General features: G+C 52.8%; 1 protein-coding gene across 4 annotated transcripts in view; it reads right to left on the minus strand.

Annotated features, from left to right (window-relative positions):
- Positions 1-6,926: 6,926 nt before the first annotated feature.
- GOLGA7B (golgin A7 family member B) overlaps positions 6,927-16,794 on the minus strand; it is a 33,970-nt gene continuing 24,102 nt past the window's right edge. For 2 of the 4 annotated variants that reach the window (XR_013961604.1, XR_013961605.1), the window contains 5 exons: positions 14,208-14,333; positions 11,489-11,641; positions 11,305-11,406; positions 7,701-9,049; positions 6,927-7,610 (listed from right to left, as the gene is read on the minus strand). Coding sequence is in view for 2 of the 4 variants with exons in the window: in XM_080687452.1 (XP_080543578.1) it covers positions 8,936-9,049; positions 11,305-11,406; positions 11,489-11,641; positions 14,208-14,333 (495 nt within the window). In the remaining 2 variants the exon portion in view is untranslated. Of the gene's footprint in view, positions 9,050-11,304; positions 11,407-11,488; positions 11,642-14,207; positions 14,334-16,794 lie in introns of all 4 variants that reach the window. The other 2 variants (XM_080687452.1, XM_080687451.1) reach the window with 1 other exon arrangement.

Raw genomic sequence — 16,794 nt, forward strand, 5'->3', positions numbered from 1 at the left:
ATCCTCACATCCATCCTAGGAGAGAAATGTTATTAGTCTATGTTACTGCCAAAGAAAATAAGGATCAGAAACAAATAGGTTGCAAAGGTCACATGACTATCTAAGTGGCAAAAGCTGTGATTCAAGCCCACAACTGTCTGGCTCCAAAGCCTGTGTTCTTAAGCCTTATGGGCAGCCACCTCCAGGTAACTGACACCTGAGCAAATTATTTAACCAGCTGTCACTTGGCACGCACTGGCTGGCTTGGGATAGACATCTGTGAGCAACATGGGCAAAGATTCCTGATGGCTCTGATGACTCGTGGCAGGCCCTGACCAGCACAATAAGTCTATAGTGTATCAGAAGGAGGTGAGTGCTACTGGGGATCAGGGAGGGCAGCATTAAGGCAAATTGGGGGTGATGGGCTAGAGGCCCAAATGCCATTTTAAATAGTGGGTCAGGGCCCTGAGAAGGAGGCCTTTGAGCAAAGCCTTAAAATGGGTGAGCTGTCCTTGAACCTGTTTCCTCACCTGTAAAATGAGGATAACACCCACCTCGCAGAGTTACTGTGTGTGCTCAGCTCAGTTCTCAGGCCGTGCCGTCCCCAGGGAGAATAATCATAAAACAAGGTACACCGAGCAGGGGGGGCGTGGCATCGACGGCTGCATGGAACAGGAGTCACTGCAGGGAACTAGTCAAGTGCCCTGGGGACCCAGCCCTGGGCCATCACTAAATCCAGAGGCACCTGAGAAGGCTTCTACTCCTGCCCCGTCCTTTTCAGATGAGGAGACTGAGCCCCCCAAAGGAGTAGTGGCTTCCCGAGGACACAGCCTCGCTGGGAATCTGACTCCTTCCTGCCCCGGGCACCTCCTGGCCCGCCCTCCCTCCTGTCCAGAAAGCTCAAGTGTCTCAGAAGCACAATTGTATCACAGCTTCAGATACATGGGGGTAGCGCCTGTTCTTCCCAGAATCAGAGTCAGGGTATGTGCCCACCACGTGGCCGGAGGAACCATGCCTGGGCCACGGAGCACAGCCAGAAATCCTACGCCCTCCCTCCCTCCCTCTCCTACCCTCCTTCCTCTATCCTTAAAATTATCTCTTCCCACTGTGGCCAGTGTGTTGGTTGAGTGCCATCCCACGCACCAAAAGGTGGCCGGTTCAATTCCCCGTCGGGGCACACGCCCAGGTTGCCGGCAACCAATTGATGCTTCTCTCTCTCCCTCTCTCTCTAAAATCAAATTTTTAAGAAAGTTATCTCTTCCCCCGAGACTCTGGGATCAGCTGGACTCAGGCTTGAATCCCAGACACACTGACCACACACTCTGTAAGGGACTCCACAGAAGCTGTTTCACTTCTCTGACCCTCAGTTTCTTTCCCCAAAAAACAGCCCTGACAACCTCACAGAGCTGTTGAGAGGTAAACCATGTCAGGTGCGCAGCGCGGCGCCTGGGTTGATAAAATGCAGGTAATGTTGTAAAATCTGTTCCAGGCCCTTTGACCTCCTGGTTCCACTTCTAGCAGTGCCTGCTTTGACAAGAACCCATAAGTCACTAACTGGGGCGATGGTGGACCAATAAGAATCCTTCCCAACAAGACACATCTATCACTCAGAGTTACAGATGTGGGGTTCATTTGGGGACCGGCTTACACAGCATCTTGCCTGTGGAGAGCTCCGGCCCTGTCTTTGGATCTGCCCTGGGGAGCACAGGGCCCGTCAGTACCCATCCATTCACCTGCCGCTCCAGGGCTTGCGAGCATCCATCTCATGCCAGGCAGCCCTCTCGATCACCTGTGACCCATCAGTCATTTTCTGTATCCATCCACTTATACACCCATCCACCCATCCATCCATCCGTCTGCCTGTCCATACATCTGCTTATGGTACATCACACTCTAGACTTTCCAGGCAAAACACTCAGCCCCACAAGGATGTACCCACCTCAAAATCATGGTGTTCTGGGATCACGGGCAGGGGCTGAGTGGGTGGGACACACTTCCTCCCTGCCCTCCCAGGACAGGTGGGATCATGAGCAGAGGCACCAGGTCACAGCCACGGCAACGGTACTGGAAGCAGCTTCCACCACAGGGGACGGCCCAGGTCACTGCTGCTACCCTTTAATTGAGGCATTTGGTGACCACCTGCCGTTGAATCATATTCAGTGACCACTCACTTGTCTGCACCTGCTAAGCTGTTCTTGATTGCCCCGGAGCCTGAGGATCACACACCTGAACATGCTTATCTCTTCCTTCCAACCAGCCTGTGATGGGCTGCCTTTCCCACCCCCCTGCTGAGGGCGAGGCACTGTGACAGGCATGGGCACAGGGCGAGGGCGGTGGTGGAAATGAGTAAGACAAGCTCCCCAACCTGCAAGCATTTACTGGGGAACTGGGCGCAGAGAGAAGAAGGCTGTCACGTACACGCCGTCGTGTAGGCTGTGTATCTCATCTCCCCTCCAGGGCCTCGCTCAGCACTGCTCTCAGGTGGGTAACTGGTCCCGATCGCTTTTCCATTACAGAAATCGATAACTTGAATTACTCCAAAAAAATGAGCCCCTTCGTGGCCCTGCAAAGCTAATTTTTCTGTGTCGGCCTTTGCCCACATGCATCTCTTTGGGTGTGAAATCTGTCCTTAGGAGTCAGTCTGGGCAGAACAGAGTCTTTCGTCTGTGACGCTGGAAGGAGGGGAGCGGATCTGGGTCAGACACATAGGTCCAAGTCTGCTCTTGGCTGTGGCGCTTGTCAAACTACCTAACCACCTGGAGCATCAGCGTCCACATCTGTAAGATAGGACTGGAGTACACCCACCCATCAGGGTGTCAGAGAATTAAATGGAGTAATACTTAACGTACACACATATTTCTGGCACATATTAGGGAATCAGCGAACCCTTGGATAAATGCCTGTTTATTCTATGTAAGAATCCGAAACCTGGCATAAATCTATATTATGAGGCCACTGCATAATGAGGTCCTAGTGTAACTTCAGCAATAACAATATCTTACACTGGAGAAACACTCCCACTTGTGAAGATGCATTGACATAATGCTCTCACTTTACAAATGGCAAAGCTGAGGCCCAGGATGGTTACGTGAAGTACTGGGGAGTCTGCGAACGGGTGCAGCCCCCTGATCGCCTTCACGCTCGCCCACCTCGCCCGTCATCCCTGACTCGGAAGCCAAGTCCCAGCACTGCTCCAGGACGCTGCCCACCAGGCTCAGCCACCCAGAGGTGCTGAAGAGACAAGCCCTCGTCGGGCCCCTCAGAGGAAGAGCTGTGAGCTCGGCACAGTCTGCCCTGGGCGCTGCCAAGGGAACAAATCCTCCCGCAGTCGCCTGAGCAGGGTCTTGTGGGAACCTCAGAAGGCTGGACCCTGCGGGGAAGGGAAGAATCTGACGTTACCGAACACCTATTTCATGCCAGGCACATTCGCAGCCAGCGGCTCACCCACCTCTCAAAACCAGTTGTGTTCAGCCTTCTGCTGGGATGGGGGTGGGAGGTTACATACCCCTGAGAACCTCCTGGAAGCTGTGGATTCTCTTCCCCAGATAAGGCTACATCATTCTGCATACAAGCGCAGGAGAGGAGGGTCAAGGTTGAGAGCTCCTGGCATAAGCCTGGGCTGTTTTAAGATTTTCTTAAACACTAGGGACCTTCTCTCCTGGACATCCTACCCCTCATCATATCAAATACTTTCCTATCTATCCACAGCCACGCGTGTAAACACACACGGATACACGAGTCTGTTGAATTGCAGTTGACTGGCACAATGTTGTCTTTTGTACCAGTAGATATGTAATAAAACATTTTCAATTTTGTGCTTTCTTTTTCTATTTTGGAGCCAATAAACGTTTTCGGTAAACGTCCTTGAAATGTATCAGACTTCAGAAAAAGACACAGATCCTAAATGTACAGCTCCGTGGATTCTCGCGAGCACCCCGGTACAGCACCCAGAAGCCCCCTTCCCCTCACTGCGGCCCCCGCGGCTTCCCCCCCCCCCCCCCCCCCCCCCGGCAGGGCAGCCGCTATCCTGCCTTCTAACACCGTAGATTAGTTTTGCCTGTGCTCTCATTTTTGTGTGAGTGGGATTGCAGAGTTCACACTCATTCTCAGTCTGGCTGCTTTCATGGGACCCACATTCAGGTGTCAGACATGGTCAGAGGCCTGAGAAAAGCTCGTGGGCTCCAGGTGCTGCTCAAACCAGGGGCTCTCGACCATGCCTTTATTTTTTTTAATAATTTTTTATTTTTCCATTACACTTGACATACCCTATTATATTCCTTCCAGGTTTCTAACCCAGTGGTTGGACATTATATAACTTACTAAGTGATCGCCCCAATACACGTAGTACCCATCTGGCGCCAGAACCTCCAGGGGAGCTTTGAAAAACCCCAATGCCCAGGCTGCACCCACACAACAATGATATCTAGGGATAGGACGAGGCATCAGCAGTTTTTCTTGCTCCTGGGATGACACCCATTGCAGCCAAGCATGGAAGTACGGGTCTAAGCAATTTTGTAAAGCATTGGTATCCCTGTTTGCAACTGGGGAAACAGGCCCCAGGAGTCTCCACCGCATGCTACAGTCATGAAGCCAGATCCCATTCAGATCCGACTCAGAGTGCACTGCCTTCGTCCTCAGTGAGCAGTAAAGCCAAAACCAGGTGGGGGTGCCCCCTGCAGAGACCCTCCTCACGGTAAGACCCTCTGCAGCTGGGGCGTAGGGAGGTGGGGTTTCCCAGGCTACACACACCTCCGGGAGAAAGGCAGCACCCCAGGGGCTGGCTGTGGGAGACTCACCTCTTGGCGGCCAGACTCCACCTTTGCCGGGAACCTCTGGAAGCCACAGTAAAGTCTTTGCCGGTGGGAGAAGCTGCTGGTTGGGGGTCATGGGGAAGTTACCCACAGCTGAGGACTAGCTCTGACCCAGGCCTATTTCCGGGTGCAGTGCACGATTCCGCCACTTGGGGGCACCACGAGCTTCTGTAAACTGATTTTTTTCAACACACCCCCTTCCGCCTTTGGCCAAAGTAAGTCAGAAAGTGGAGTCGCGGGATAATGAGGAGGAAGCAGCAGCCCAGAGCGGCCGGGGCGGGGTGCGGGGGGAAGGGGGGCGGTCTCTGCTCCTGGGGCCTGATGAAGCCTGTCTCTGGCTGACCAGGAGGATGCAGGCACATGGCTGCAACCGGACCCAGGAGAGAGGCCACTCCCCCCATAACTAAGCCAGCAGAGGGAACGCCAGGTGGAAAGAAAGCACACCAGGTGGGGCGTCTCCCGCCGCTGCCCTGCACCAGGCTGCCCTGTGGGGGGTCCATGAGGAGTACAGTCCACCCACACTCCTGTGATGCCTGGGCTTGGGGGTACCAGACCTGCCTCAGAGTCCAGGCACAGCTCCAAGTCCTCACTTGAGAACCTGGGAAACCCCAACCTTAGGATGGCTGAGGATCTCAAGCTGCTGGGGGGCAGGCGGGGTCGGGGGGGGGGGGTCGTGGGGGGGAGGAAGAGGTGTCTGAAGCTGGATCTATCATCTTCCCCACAGTCTGGAGCCAGACTATCTAGATTCAATGCCAAGCACTTCCTAGCTGTGTAACTTTGGGCAAGTTACTTAACTTTTGTGAGCCTCTGCCTCCTCATCTGTAAAATGGGAATACTGTACTAGTCCACACATAGAGGGTTGTTGTGAGGACTGAACGATGAAATATGTAGAGTCTTAGCCTAGTGCCTAGCACACAGGAAGTGCTAAATAAATGCTAGCTACTATTATTTTATTATTACTAACAATATAAAGAATGTGATTGCAAACAGAACAGACACAATGAACCTAGAGGAACAGCCTCCATTGCAACAATCCCCACATACCCCAGGTTTGAGCAGAGGCCGTGAGTCCAGCTTGTCCATGGCTCAAAGGCCCAGCTGCCCCTCAGTAACAGTAAGTATGAGCTCGAAAGCCACCCAGAGTGTTGTTCAGCACAACCCTGAGGGAACCCCTCCCCAAACCTCTACCCAGAGGCTGGAGCTGTTGTTCCCAACCTTGGGTGAGATCCTCTCTTGGCCCAAACACTTAAGTGTGTGACCCTGCTTCCCTGCATCCTCAGGCAACTTCCACCTGGATGCCACCCCTCAGTGTGAGCGCGAGCACTGGGTCAGGAGACCTTGGTTCTAAACTTGGCATTATCATCATCAACCAGCTGTGTGACCTGGAGCCACTCAATCACCCTCTCTGGGCCTCTATTCTACTTCATTTAGAAGATTTGAAATCCCCTCCCAGCTATAGCATATGGTTTTAGCAAAGTGTGTGGCACACAGTAGGTGTTCAATAAATATTATTTTATGAAATCCAAGACACAACTCTGCTAGGTTTCAACACCCACATGCTTTTTTAGTCTTTAGAACTAAATGAATTGTGTGATCCAACACCTAACGGCCGAACCCAAGGTAAGAGCTCAAGAAATGGGTATCTATTGAATTAATTCACTTCTTACTTTTGACCTGGCCAACCTGATCCCCCACCTGAGACCTCAGTGCCCTATATAAGCTACAGGCAGGGGTCCTCAAACTACGGCCCGCGGGCCACATGCGGCCCGCCGATGACATTTATCCGGCCCGCCAGGTGCCGCTGCCTGACCTGCTTAGCAGCCGACTCATCCTGGGCCCGCAGTGCGCATAGGAATTTGTTCATAGTTTTTTTTTTTTAACTATAGTCCGGCCCTCCAACGGTCTGAGGGACAGTGAACTGTTTAAAAAGTTTGAGGACCGCTGGATTAGAGGATCTGGGATGCGGCCTCCCCACTAGACCACAAGCTTAAGAAGACAGGGTCCATCCTGCAGCGTCAGGCCACACTCAGCCCACCTGCTCAGCGTGCGGTGTGTGGGCACCCCCCCTCCCCTCCCTGCGATCCTGGGGCAGAGAACTGTTCTCCCTCTCAACAAGGAGAGAAGCAGCACAGAGCCTCAAGCTCAGCAAGTCCTTTTATTGGAAAAAGAAATAATAAAACAAAAGGCCACCGCATCACCTGTGCCCAGCCATCCCATGAGAGGCACAGGTGAGCACAAGGCCCCGTCACACAGTGGGCCAGGGTGGGCTCAGGCCGGGGTCCGGGGGCTGTGGAGGAGCCCACTGGGACTGCAGCTCTCTCAGGTGACTCTTGGATCTGAACCCACTGGGCTCAGGCGCTGGGACACCCTCTCTATCCCTCTGGGTGGGCATCTCCTTCCCACATGTTGCTCCCGTGTCCAAGGAAATCAGGCCCCTCCCCGGTTTCAGAAAGCTGCCTGCGGTGGCTGGTCTCTCCTCTCTCCTCCTAGCACCTCCTGCCACCCGAGGCAGGCAGCCTCCAGTGTCCACCTTCAGGGCACCAGGACAGGCAGCTTCCTCCCCACGGGCACCCCTGAGCCTTGGCAGCAGGGACGTATGGGCTGGATGTCCCTCTTTCCTCTCAAGAAAGAGGTTTGCCTTTTCCCCTGCAGGTTGTCGGCTCCTTGGAATATCCGAGGAAGCCTCACGTAGCCTTAGAGAATCCCGAAGCGTGGGCGGGCTGAGCATGCAGCATCTGTGGTCCTGTTGCCTTGTCATGGGGGCTGGGATAGGGGCACGGAAGGCCCCAGGTGGGCTCTGCTCTCCTAGAACCCCAACTTCTGGGGGTGGGGGGCAATGGTAAGATATGTACACATATAATACCTTAATAAAAATTTGAAAAGAAAAAAAAAAAAAAAAAGAACCCCAACTTCTCTTCTGCTAGAATGTACACAGTGGAGTCAGAAGGTGAGGAGAACCTTGCAGGGAGGGAAAAGGCCTGGAGGAAGAATCAAGCTAGCAGCCACAGGGCACGGGGCAGGGGCACAGGGCAGGGGCAGGGGCAGGGGCAGGTGCACGGGGCAGGGGCAGGGGCTTGAGGACATGTATTTACAGGGGACAGATTGGGCCCATGCAGAGCAGCAGCCGCAGACCGTCGTGCTGGAAAGTAAGACAGGATGCAGAGAGGGGCAGTCATCGGCCTCGCAGCCAGGGGGAACGTACAGTGCACTCTCACACACGTGCACTCACATGTGGGTGCACACTCACACAGGTGCACTCACATGCAGTCACACACCTACTCACACATGCATTCACGCACATAGTGCACTCACATTCATCCTACGTGCGCCCCCACTCATGCTCACATACACGCGGGTTTTAACCTCGGGAAGTTGGCTTCGGTTCTGGAGGTTCGAGCCCCCAAGGCTGCATCTCTCCATGGAGCCTTTCTCCAGACCCCACATAACCTCCCAGAGCCCAGGCTGTGTCCCAGCACCAACACCTGGTTGCCTACAGAGTCTGGGGAGTTGGATGCTTCTTGGCAGGCCAAGGTGGCCTCAGGCTTTGGGTGGAGGACAGGGAGCCACAGGTCTGAAGGAGTTCAGAAGGGGACTGAACACTAGCTCTCCACCACGGCGCCCATGGTCTGACCACTCCCATCTCCCCAGACCTCAAGTTAGGTGGAGGCAGGATCACAGACAGGCAGAGGCCTGGCATGGCATCAGGAAGCATCGACACGGGGAGTCAGCCATGGGGCGCAGGGCCCCAAGGGGAGAGTGTCCTGGGGACGTGGGACGTGGAGTGAGGAATCATGCAAGATGGGAATTCTCTGTGTAACACCTGGACCCTCTCGGGGTATTGAGAGAGTTGCTGCAGAAGAAACGGGTTGTCCAGATTGTGTTATCCCCACCCCAGCCTCCGTGTGACCCAGACCAGCCTTATGGGGAAGAGCCGAGTCAGGAAGAGGACCATCCTTCCCGGAGCCATGGCAGGGTGCGCGGCTGATGGCCTGCAGCCAACACTGGCCAGTCACCCTCCCGCCCGCCCTGGGCAGCAGGTGGGCCCACAGAATGACTCAGAAGCGGGTGCTCTGGTAGCGCAGCCGCCGCAGGTCTGCAAGGCCCTCGGTCCGGCCATACACCTCCCTGCAGGGAGTCTCGGCCAGTCACCGGGACCCCGCCCCGCCGCCCCCGCCACTGCTGCTGCCGCTGGCGCTGCTGCTGCTGCCGCTGCTGGAGCTGCCACTGCTGCACCGGTCCTCGTAGATGGAGATCTCAATCTGGAGCAGTGTTAAGGAGGGCTGCCCGCTGCCAGCAGGGAGACAGGAACCTTTGATGGAGGCCAGCTGGGGAGCAGGAGGCACAGCTGGTCCTGCTTCCTAGACAGTAAGAACCTGAAGCCTGGGGAGCTAGACCCCAAGCCCCATCTGCACACTCAGCTCAGTTATGGAGACTTGCAGGGCCAGGCACTGTGAGGGTGCACAGAAGGAATAGGAGCTCACTTTCTAGTGTCTAATTACTGAATCCCAGGGCAGCACGTGCCGGGGATGCAGTGTTATTATATAGGACTAGAGGCCTGGTGCATGAAAATTCATGCACTGGAGGGGGCGTCCCTCAGCCCAGCCTGCACCCTCTCACAGTCCGGGAGCCCTCAGGGGCGGAAGGCAACCTGGCGATCAGGGGAAGGCGATGTCACATCACACCTCTGCTGCTGCCACTGCCGGCAGCACAAGCCTCAGCCGGTCCTGGTTACCTGAGCCTTGGGCGGTCCTGGGCAGCTGGGCAGCCACCATCCAAGGCTTGCTTGCGCCTCAGGCCGGCCCTGGGCGGCTGGGGGGCTGAGAAGACTGGGATACTCTGGAGGCAGGCGCTGAGGGGACTGGGCGCTGCCATCTTGGGGCTGTGGGCGCTGCCATCTTTGAGGGCGGGGTGGTCAATTAGCATATTCCCTCCTTATTGGCTGTGGGTGCCACCATCTTTGAGGTTGGGGCAATTAGCATATTTCCTCCTTATTGGCTGTGGGTGCCGCCATCTTTGCGATGGCATGAGGGTCAATTAGCGTGTGAGGTCTTTGGTGTCCTGAGTTCAAATTCCACCTCTCTCACTCTAAACCAGTCACTGTTGCCTGTCCATTTTCATGTCTGTAAAATGGGTATAATAATAGAACCTTGGGATTGTTGTGAGGCTTAAATGAAGTAAAATGCGCTGGTACCTGGCACATAGTACAGGCTCAGTAATAACAAGCGCCTCTCTCTGGGCTTTGTAAACGTGAGACTCTGGTATGTGCATTTTCTTTGCTCTTTCAATTTCCTTTTAAAATTTGTTTTTTAACCATTCTATTCTTGCTGATGCTGACTTGGGGGAGGGGGGGAAGTGTGCACATTTGACCAGGTGGATTGAGCAGACCTATAACCCACCCCTCGGCCAGCCAGCCACCACGGCCTCATTTTTCTCATCTGTGAAAGGGGGACAACAGGACCTCCCATGCGGGATTAAGGAGGTTTATATGATACTAGTGACCCCATGCATGGATTTGTGCACATTGAAAAGAAATTCATTAGAAGGTGGTCAGTGGGGTGGGACTGGGTGAGACGGGCCAGACACGCCCTGGAGCCAACCTTCCGTGGTCCCTCCCCAGCGTCTGCAGAGTGAGCAGGGTCCCTCCAGCAGGAGGGGTCCCTCGGCCTGGCCTACGGGGGATTGAACCAAAACTGGCTCTCCAACATCCCCCGAGGGGTCCCGGAGTGTGAGAGGGCATTCTGCAAAGTTGCTGTTGTACAGGGTGTGGAACTCAAATGCAAGTGTGCAGTAAACCAGATTCAGGCCAACAGTGGCCCAGCAACAACATAACCCACAGCTGAAGGTGGAATCACGTGGCCCTGCAAGGAATCAGGCTCCCTCCTCTCTGGTTTCGGGGTGCGTCATCCTGAGAACTGCCACTGCCAAGTCGCTGCATCTCGGCAGCTTCTGCATTGAGCGGCTGCCTCCTGATGGTCAGTGTGCATCATAGCAACCAGTCAGACAGGCGGAGGGACACTTACCATATTAGCCTTTTATATAGATTGTAAACATGTAAATGTAGGTGGCGACTTGCATATTCCCTGAGGGGCAGTACAGCCTTGCAGTTAAAACTGGGCCTGGGCTCAAATCCATGAGCCAGTGACTTAACTTCAGTGTGCTCATCTATAAAGGGACATAATAAGTTACCCACATTATAGGGGTGTTGTGAGAATTACATGGACCCATAGTTTCAAAGCACTTACTATGCTATCTGGCATGTACTAAGCACTGAGTAAATGCAGCTCAATAAATAAAAGCAAACCCTGAAATTCACAAACAACACCAATAACTTATGCTGAAGGGAGAGGGTTGGTGACCAGACATGTGGGGCACCCTAAAAACCCTAGGGTGGTCCCATTTCCTGGCAGCCTCACCACAGACCCCACTGGTTGGCAGCTCTGTGCTCCCCATACACACACACACACACACACACACACACACACACACACACACTCAGAACAGACAAGAAGGATACAACCCTCATCCCACGCTCAACGGGGTCTGTGAGCAAGAGGCCTCGAGGGGCAAAGATCTTCTCATTCTGCTCTTGGATGTAGCGTGAGATCTTCTTGAGAACCTGCAAGGAGAGGGGCCGATTGAGGATGAGGTGTGGCAGGGAGCCCTGGGAAGGGGGTACAGGGTGATCAGGGAGGGAGCACCTTCTCGTAGTGGGTCTCCATGCAGAGGAAGATGAAGTAGGCCGTGGCGCAGGCCAGGCATCCCTCCAGGTAGGAGCTGCCCCCAATCTTCTCTGCTTCTGCGTAGAAGCCGTTGAGGGTCTTCACAGTCTCCTCAAAGAGCTGCCGCTCAATCTGGGGGGAGAGAGGGTCAGAGAGAGAGGGTCAGAGAGCCAGGCCAAGGTCAGCCTCCCTGGGGTATGAACAGTCACCGGCTGAGATGGGGGGAGTGGTAGGACCACACCAGGGGTGGGGGCAGCACACAGGCAAGACCAAGAGGCTGCAGGCGCCGGTGGAGCAGAAAGAGCACTGGACTGGAAGTCAGGAGAGCTGGGGTTCAGACCTGGCCATCAACTAGCTATGTGACCTTGGACTAATGATCTCACTACTCTAGCCTCAGTTTCCACATCTATGTAACGGGAATAAAAATGCTACTTGGGCCCTAGCTGCTTTGTCTTAATGGATAGAGTGTCGGTCTGCGGACTGAAGGGTCCCAGGTTCGATTCTGGTCAAGGGCACATGCCCCGGTTGCAGACTCGATTCTCAGTAGGGGTCGTGCAGGACGCAGCCAATCAATGATTCTCTCTCATCATTGATGTTTCTATCTCTCTCTCCCTCTCCCTTCCTCTCTGAAGTCAGAATAAATAAATAAATAAATAAATAAATAAATAAATAAATAGTATTTAAAACAAATAACTAAATGAAGATTTTTTTTAAAAATCCTACTTGGCTTCCCTTGGAAACAGGAAACACCTACAATATCCTAAATGTGAATGCATTAGGCAAGAATTCCAGTGCCTTTGTCACTCCCACCGCTGTTTTGATAGCTGTGAGAGAGCTCAGGACCTAATTGGTAGGGGCTACCCATGTTTGGAAGGGACTTCAACGGCATGAGAGAATTGGGTGAGGCCTCAGAAGTGTCTTCCCAGGAAGGGGCACTTCCTTCTAGACAAGAGCACGACAGTCCCGTGTGTTTGGACCACTGAGAAGCTGTCCCCCCTGCATCGTTAAGCATCATAGCTCATATTTACTCAGCACTTCCTCTGTGCCAGCTTTTTTACTGTGTTCTTCCATTTAACCCTCACCCTTCCATCAGAGAAGCAGGACTACCATCCGCTTCCACAGCGGAGCACTGCTTGGCACTCCAGCCTCCCAGCTGGTTTCCTTGCCCCCAGCCCAGCCAGTGCAGCTCTGATCAAGAGCTTCCCAAGCCTTCCATCTATTTCCAAGCAGGATCCAGGAAGTCCTACAAGGCCTGGCCCTGGGTCCTGCTGAGCCCCTCTCCCACTCTGCTCCTCACTCTGGCCCCACGCCAGCCACACTGACCACCATGCTGCTATTTCCTGAACACTCCGCCGCAAACCTCTTCCACCAGACCCCACTGTCCCCTGCCCCCTCCTCCCTTACTTCCCTCAGGTCTCACCTTACCCCACAGGCCACCCCCAACGGCTCCCTATCTCTAGCTCTCTCTATCCAGCTTGCCCACCCCCCTTATTTTTCCAGTATTTGTGATCACCTGAGCTACTATATATTTACTTATTTATTTTTGTACCCTCTGATAGAAAATAAACTCCATCAGTTTGCTCCTATATCCCCAGTGCCCGTTTCATAGTAGATGCTCCATAAATACCTGCTAAATGCTGAGTGGACTTATCCAAGGTTACACAGCTCTGACCCAAGTCTGGCCCTTCACTGTGCCACCTTACACTGGACACCTGGATTGGAAGGTTATGCTCCAAACCCAGCAGATGTCCAAGAGTCTGTCATTTTTATACTCTTCAGAGTACCCTGTTCCCCACTCACCCCCACAGGACCAGAACTGCCCATCACACAGGTTAGGAACCTCCCACAAATAGAAGCTTTGGGGTTCCCAGCCACTTTCCCTACACAGACCTGGAGTGAACACAGATAAAATTCTGTCTATCTGGCCCCTGACCTAAGGCCTACTGCTCTACCCCAGGGTCACCCCACCCCAAAGAACAGACATGCTAAGATAAGGAGACCCACATGTCTCCCCAAAAGCTGGTTAGGGGGTCAGATCAGCAAAAGCCAGGCCTGTCCCACCTTCCCAAACCGGTTTAGATCTGCCTGGCTGCTGAATGAAAGGATCAGGGTCTGCCCTCTGCCCTCCCCCAAACCCAGGGCATTCGAAGCAGCCTGGGATGGAGGCTACACACACCCCCAGAACCAGGAGCAAAACTCCGCCGAGAGAGCTGATGCCTTGCCCGGGGCCAGTGGTCCATGAGACACACAGAAGCTGAGTCTGCAGGGAGGGCTGTGGGGAACAGCCCGGGCTTCAGGATCTTTTAGGGCTCCCCAGAAAATACTAATGTGGGTGAGAAATGCTGCTAAAAAGTGGAGATTCCTGAACCCAGTCCAAAAACGGAGCCGGCCTCTCTGATGACACCTAATACCATCCACCAGGACTGGGAAGTTGACATTTAACAAGCTCTCCAGGTGGTTCTCCTGCTACTGAAATTTGAGAGCTGCTGGACTAGAAACTGAGGTTTCTTCAGTGCTGACTTTCAATGAGGCGACAGCAAGACCGTGTTAAGAATGTTTTTTTAATTCTTCCGTGTGAAGTGGCTGAATCAGTGATGTGTCATACACTACTTTTATCCTGGAAAAAAAAAATACACTTGAATAAGCCCCTCAGGTCCATCCTGGCCTGTGTTCCCAGCTTAGAAACAGACATCCTTACCCGGCCGTCCAGCTCTGGGGGGAACTTGGTCTGGAACTGACAGATGGTGCCATCGCTGTAGTCTCTCTGGATAAAGATCTTGGTGGCCAGGGACGCACTCCGCCGTAGCTCCTGCAGATTGTGCACCTGAGCAGACGGAGAGAAGATGTGAGCAGGGTGACCATCCTTCCAGGTCTGTCTGAGATGGAGGGCGTTTGGGGATGTGGGTCTTTCAGCGCTAAATTCAGGAACATTTCTGGGAAACTGGGAGAAGGTCGCCCCTACATGTGCTTCAGGAAGGTCACGGGGAAGCAGGACTGTAGAGTTCACCCCAGGAGATGCCCTGAGCAATCCCAGGAAAATCTAGAAAAAGCCTGAAGCAGAGCTAAAACAAGAGGTTCTGAAACCATCAACAGAGCCAGAAACAAATTTTAACTAGAGGAAAAGACTTCCTGGTGGCTGGCCCAAACCCCTCCCCCGCCCCCCCCCTCCACACACACACACCTGGTGAGGCCTTCCATACTTCCATTCATTCAGCATCAAACAGTCACAACTTGTCAGGCCTTGGCTTAGGGCAGTGGTCGGCAAACTCATTAGTCAGCAGAGCCAAATATCAACAGTACAACGATTGAAATTTCTTTTGAGAGCCAAATTTTTTAAACTTAAACTTCTTCTAACGCCACTTCTTCACAATAGACTCGCCCAGGCCGTGGTATTTTGTGGAAGAGCCACACTCAAGGGGCCAAAGAGCCGCATGTGGCTCGCGAGCCACAGTTTGCTGACCACGGGCTTAGGGGGCCCAGTACTGAACAAGATTGAAGTGTCAAACTCTGAGTGGAGCTTACAGCAGGTCTGAGAGAGGGGCGTGTGTGGGGCAGAGAAGTACCTGATGTGCCCTTGAACTCAGGGAGATTAGGGTTCAGGCCAAGTCAAGTTATGGCCTGGGTAGGAGAGCACCATGAATGGTTTTCAGGTCCAGCACCTCTCACCATAGGAAAGGAGAGTCCCACAAATGTCCAAGCCCCCAGAGAAAACTGTGGATAAAGTGGGCTGAAGCCAGAAATAGAAGCAATTCCTTGCCCTGGTAGGAAGGAGGGGGTGACTTCTGTCCCCTGTCCACACCTGCAGACTTGACATCGACACAGACTAGCATTTGTGGGAAGTGGACTCAACTCCACAGAAGAACAGGGCCTCTTTCTTCCACTTCCTGCCTCTCATCCACGTTCCAGACAAGCAACCCAGTGGATGAAATATGCCAGACATTAGAGCCACGTGGAGACCAAGCCCCAAAGGCAGAGTGAACACACAACCAGTTCATCCAGTGTAATTAAAGTGAATCCATTCAGTCACTCAGCTTTCATTTATTGAGTCCTTACTATTGCCAGGCTCCAGGGATGCCGAGCAGAAGACAGTCTGTGAGCTACAGGGAGGGAGACAGGTAAATATATAATGAATTCGACTGTGATAAATGCTACGGAGAAGTAACCTCTTACCCTGAAGCACAGACTCAGAAAGGCTTCCTGGAATCCTGTTGAATCATAAAGGAAGGCTGAGAGTTACCAGTGGCAGTGGCAGGGACAGGGGCAGGGGAATAATAGGGAGGAAGAGGCAACCCAGACAGAGGGAGAAGCTTGTGCAAAGTAATGAAGATAGCAGAGAAGGTAGTCTACTCCGTTGAGTAGACTTCACTAGAGGCAGATTTCAGCAAGTATGAAGTTGCTTTGCAAATCAGACAAGAACACTGGGAATAATATAGAGGAGAATTAGATTTAAAAAATTACTGGAGGGGTTTTTGGAGAGGAGGATTTAAGATGGAAAAGAGTTGCTTAAAAGCTGGGGAAAGAATAAGTAACGTGAAAAAGATTGTCAATATGGTAGTAGGAGCAGATAATTGGTAGATCAAGGTCCTGAAAGGTACAAATGAGAGACTGACCATTATTTAAGACCTTCCAAAATCCAGGTGAGCTTGTTTGCCTAAGAGACACGATCCCAAAGGATTTGGATTAGATTAAATAATGTATAAATACTCCTCTAGTCTTAATAGTTCTTGATTCCTCTAATCAAGGTTTCCATTGAGATGTCTTCTTGACATCTACTAGGATCCTATGATGACTTTGAAAAATAATGAATGCTTTGCTTACATAAATAAGTTACTCATCATTGTGTCTGCTCTAGCTGGTTAAGGTCTTATACTGTTTTATTTTTTAAAGAAAAGGGTGGTGGCCTTTTTCCACCTTTCTAACCCACTGACACGAGCCAGTCCATCTTGAGGATGGATTCCCCTTCCCAGAAGGATCATTCTGGCAACTTTGTGAGTGGTGCACAGGAAGTGGGCATGACTGAGGTAGGGGGCCACTTGGGAGGTTGACTAAAGTGGGTCCAATTCCAGAAAAATGTGGTGAAAATGGAAAGAAAAGGAAATACCAGTGCTTCAGCCATTCTGACATGGACTCAGCTTCCTTCCCCCCAACATCCTCCTTTGTCTGAATTCACATACATGCCCTGTGAGCTACCAGGAAGGTATGTGTCTCCAAAGACTGGCTAGCTGTTGACCACAGCCACCTCTTCTTCCTCCTAGGCACACAGCTAGATTAAGTCCCAGCCTCCC

Source organism: Plecotus auritus, assembly GCF_963455305.1.
Source record: "Plecotus auritus genome assembly, chromosome: 9".
Classification (NCBI taxonomy): domain Eukaryota; kingdom Metazoa; phylum Chordata; class Mammalia; order Chiroptera; family Vespertilionidae; genus Plecotus; species Plecotus auritus.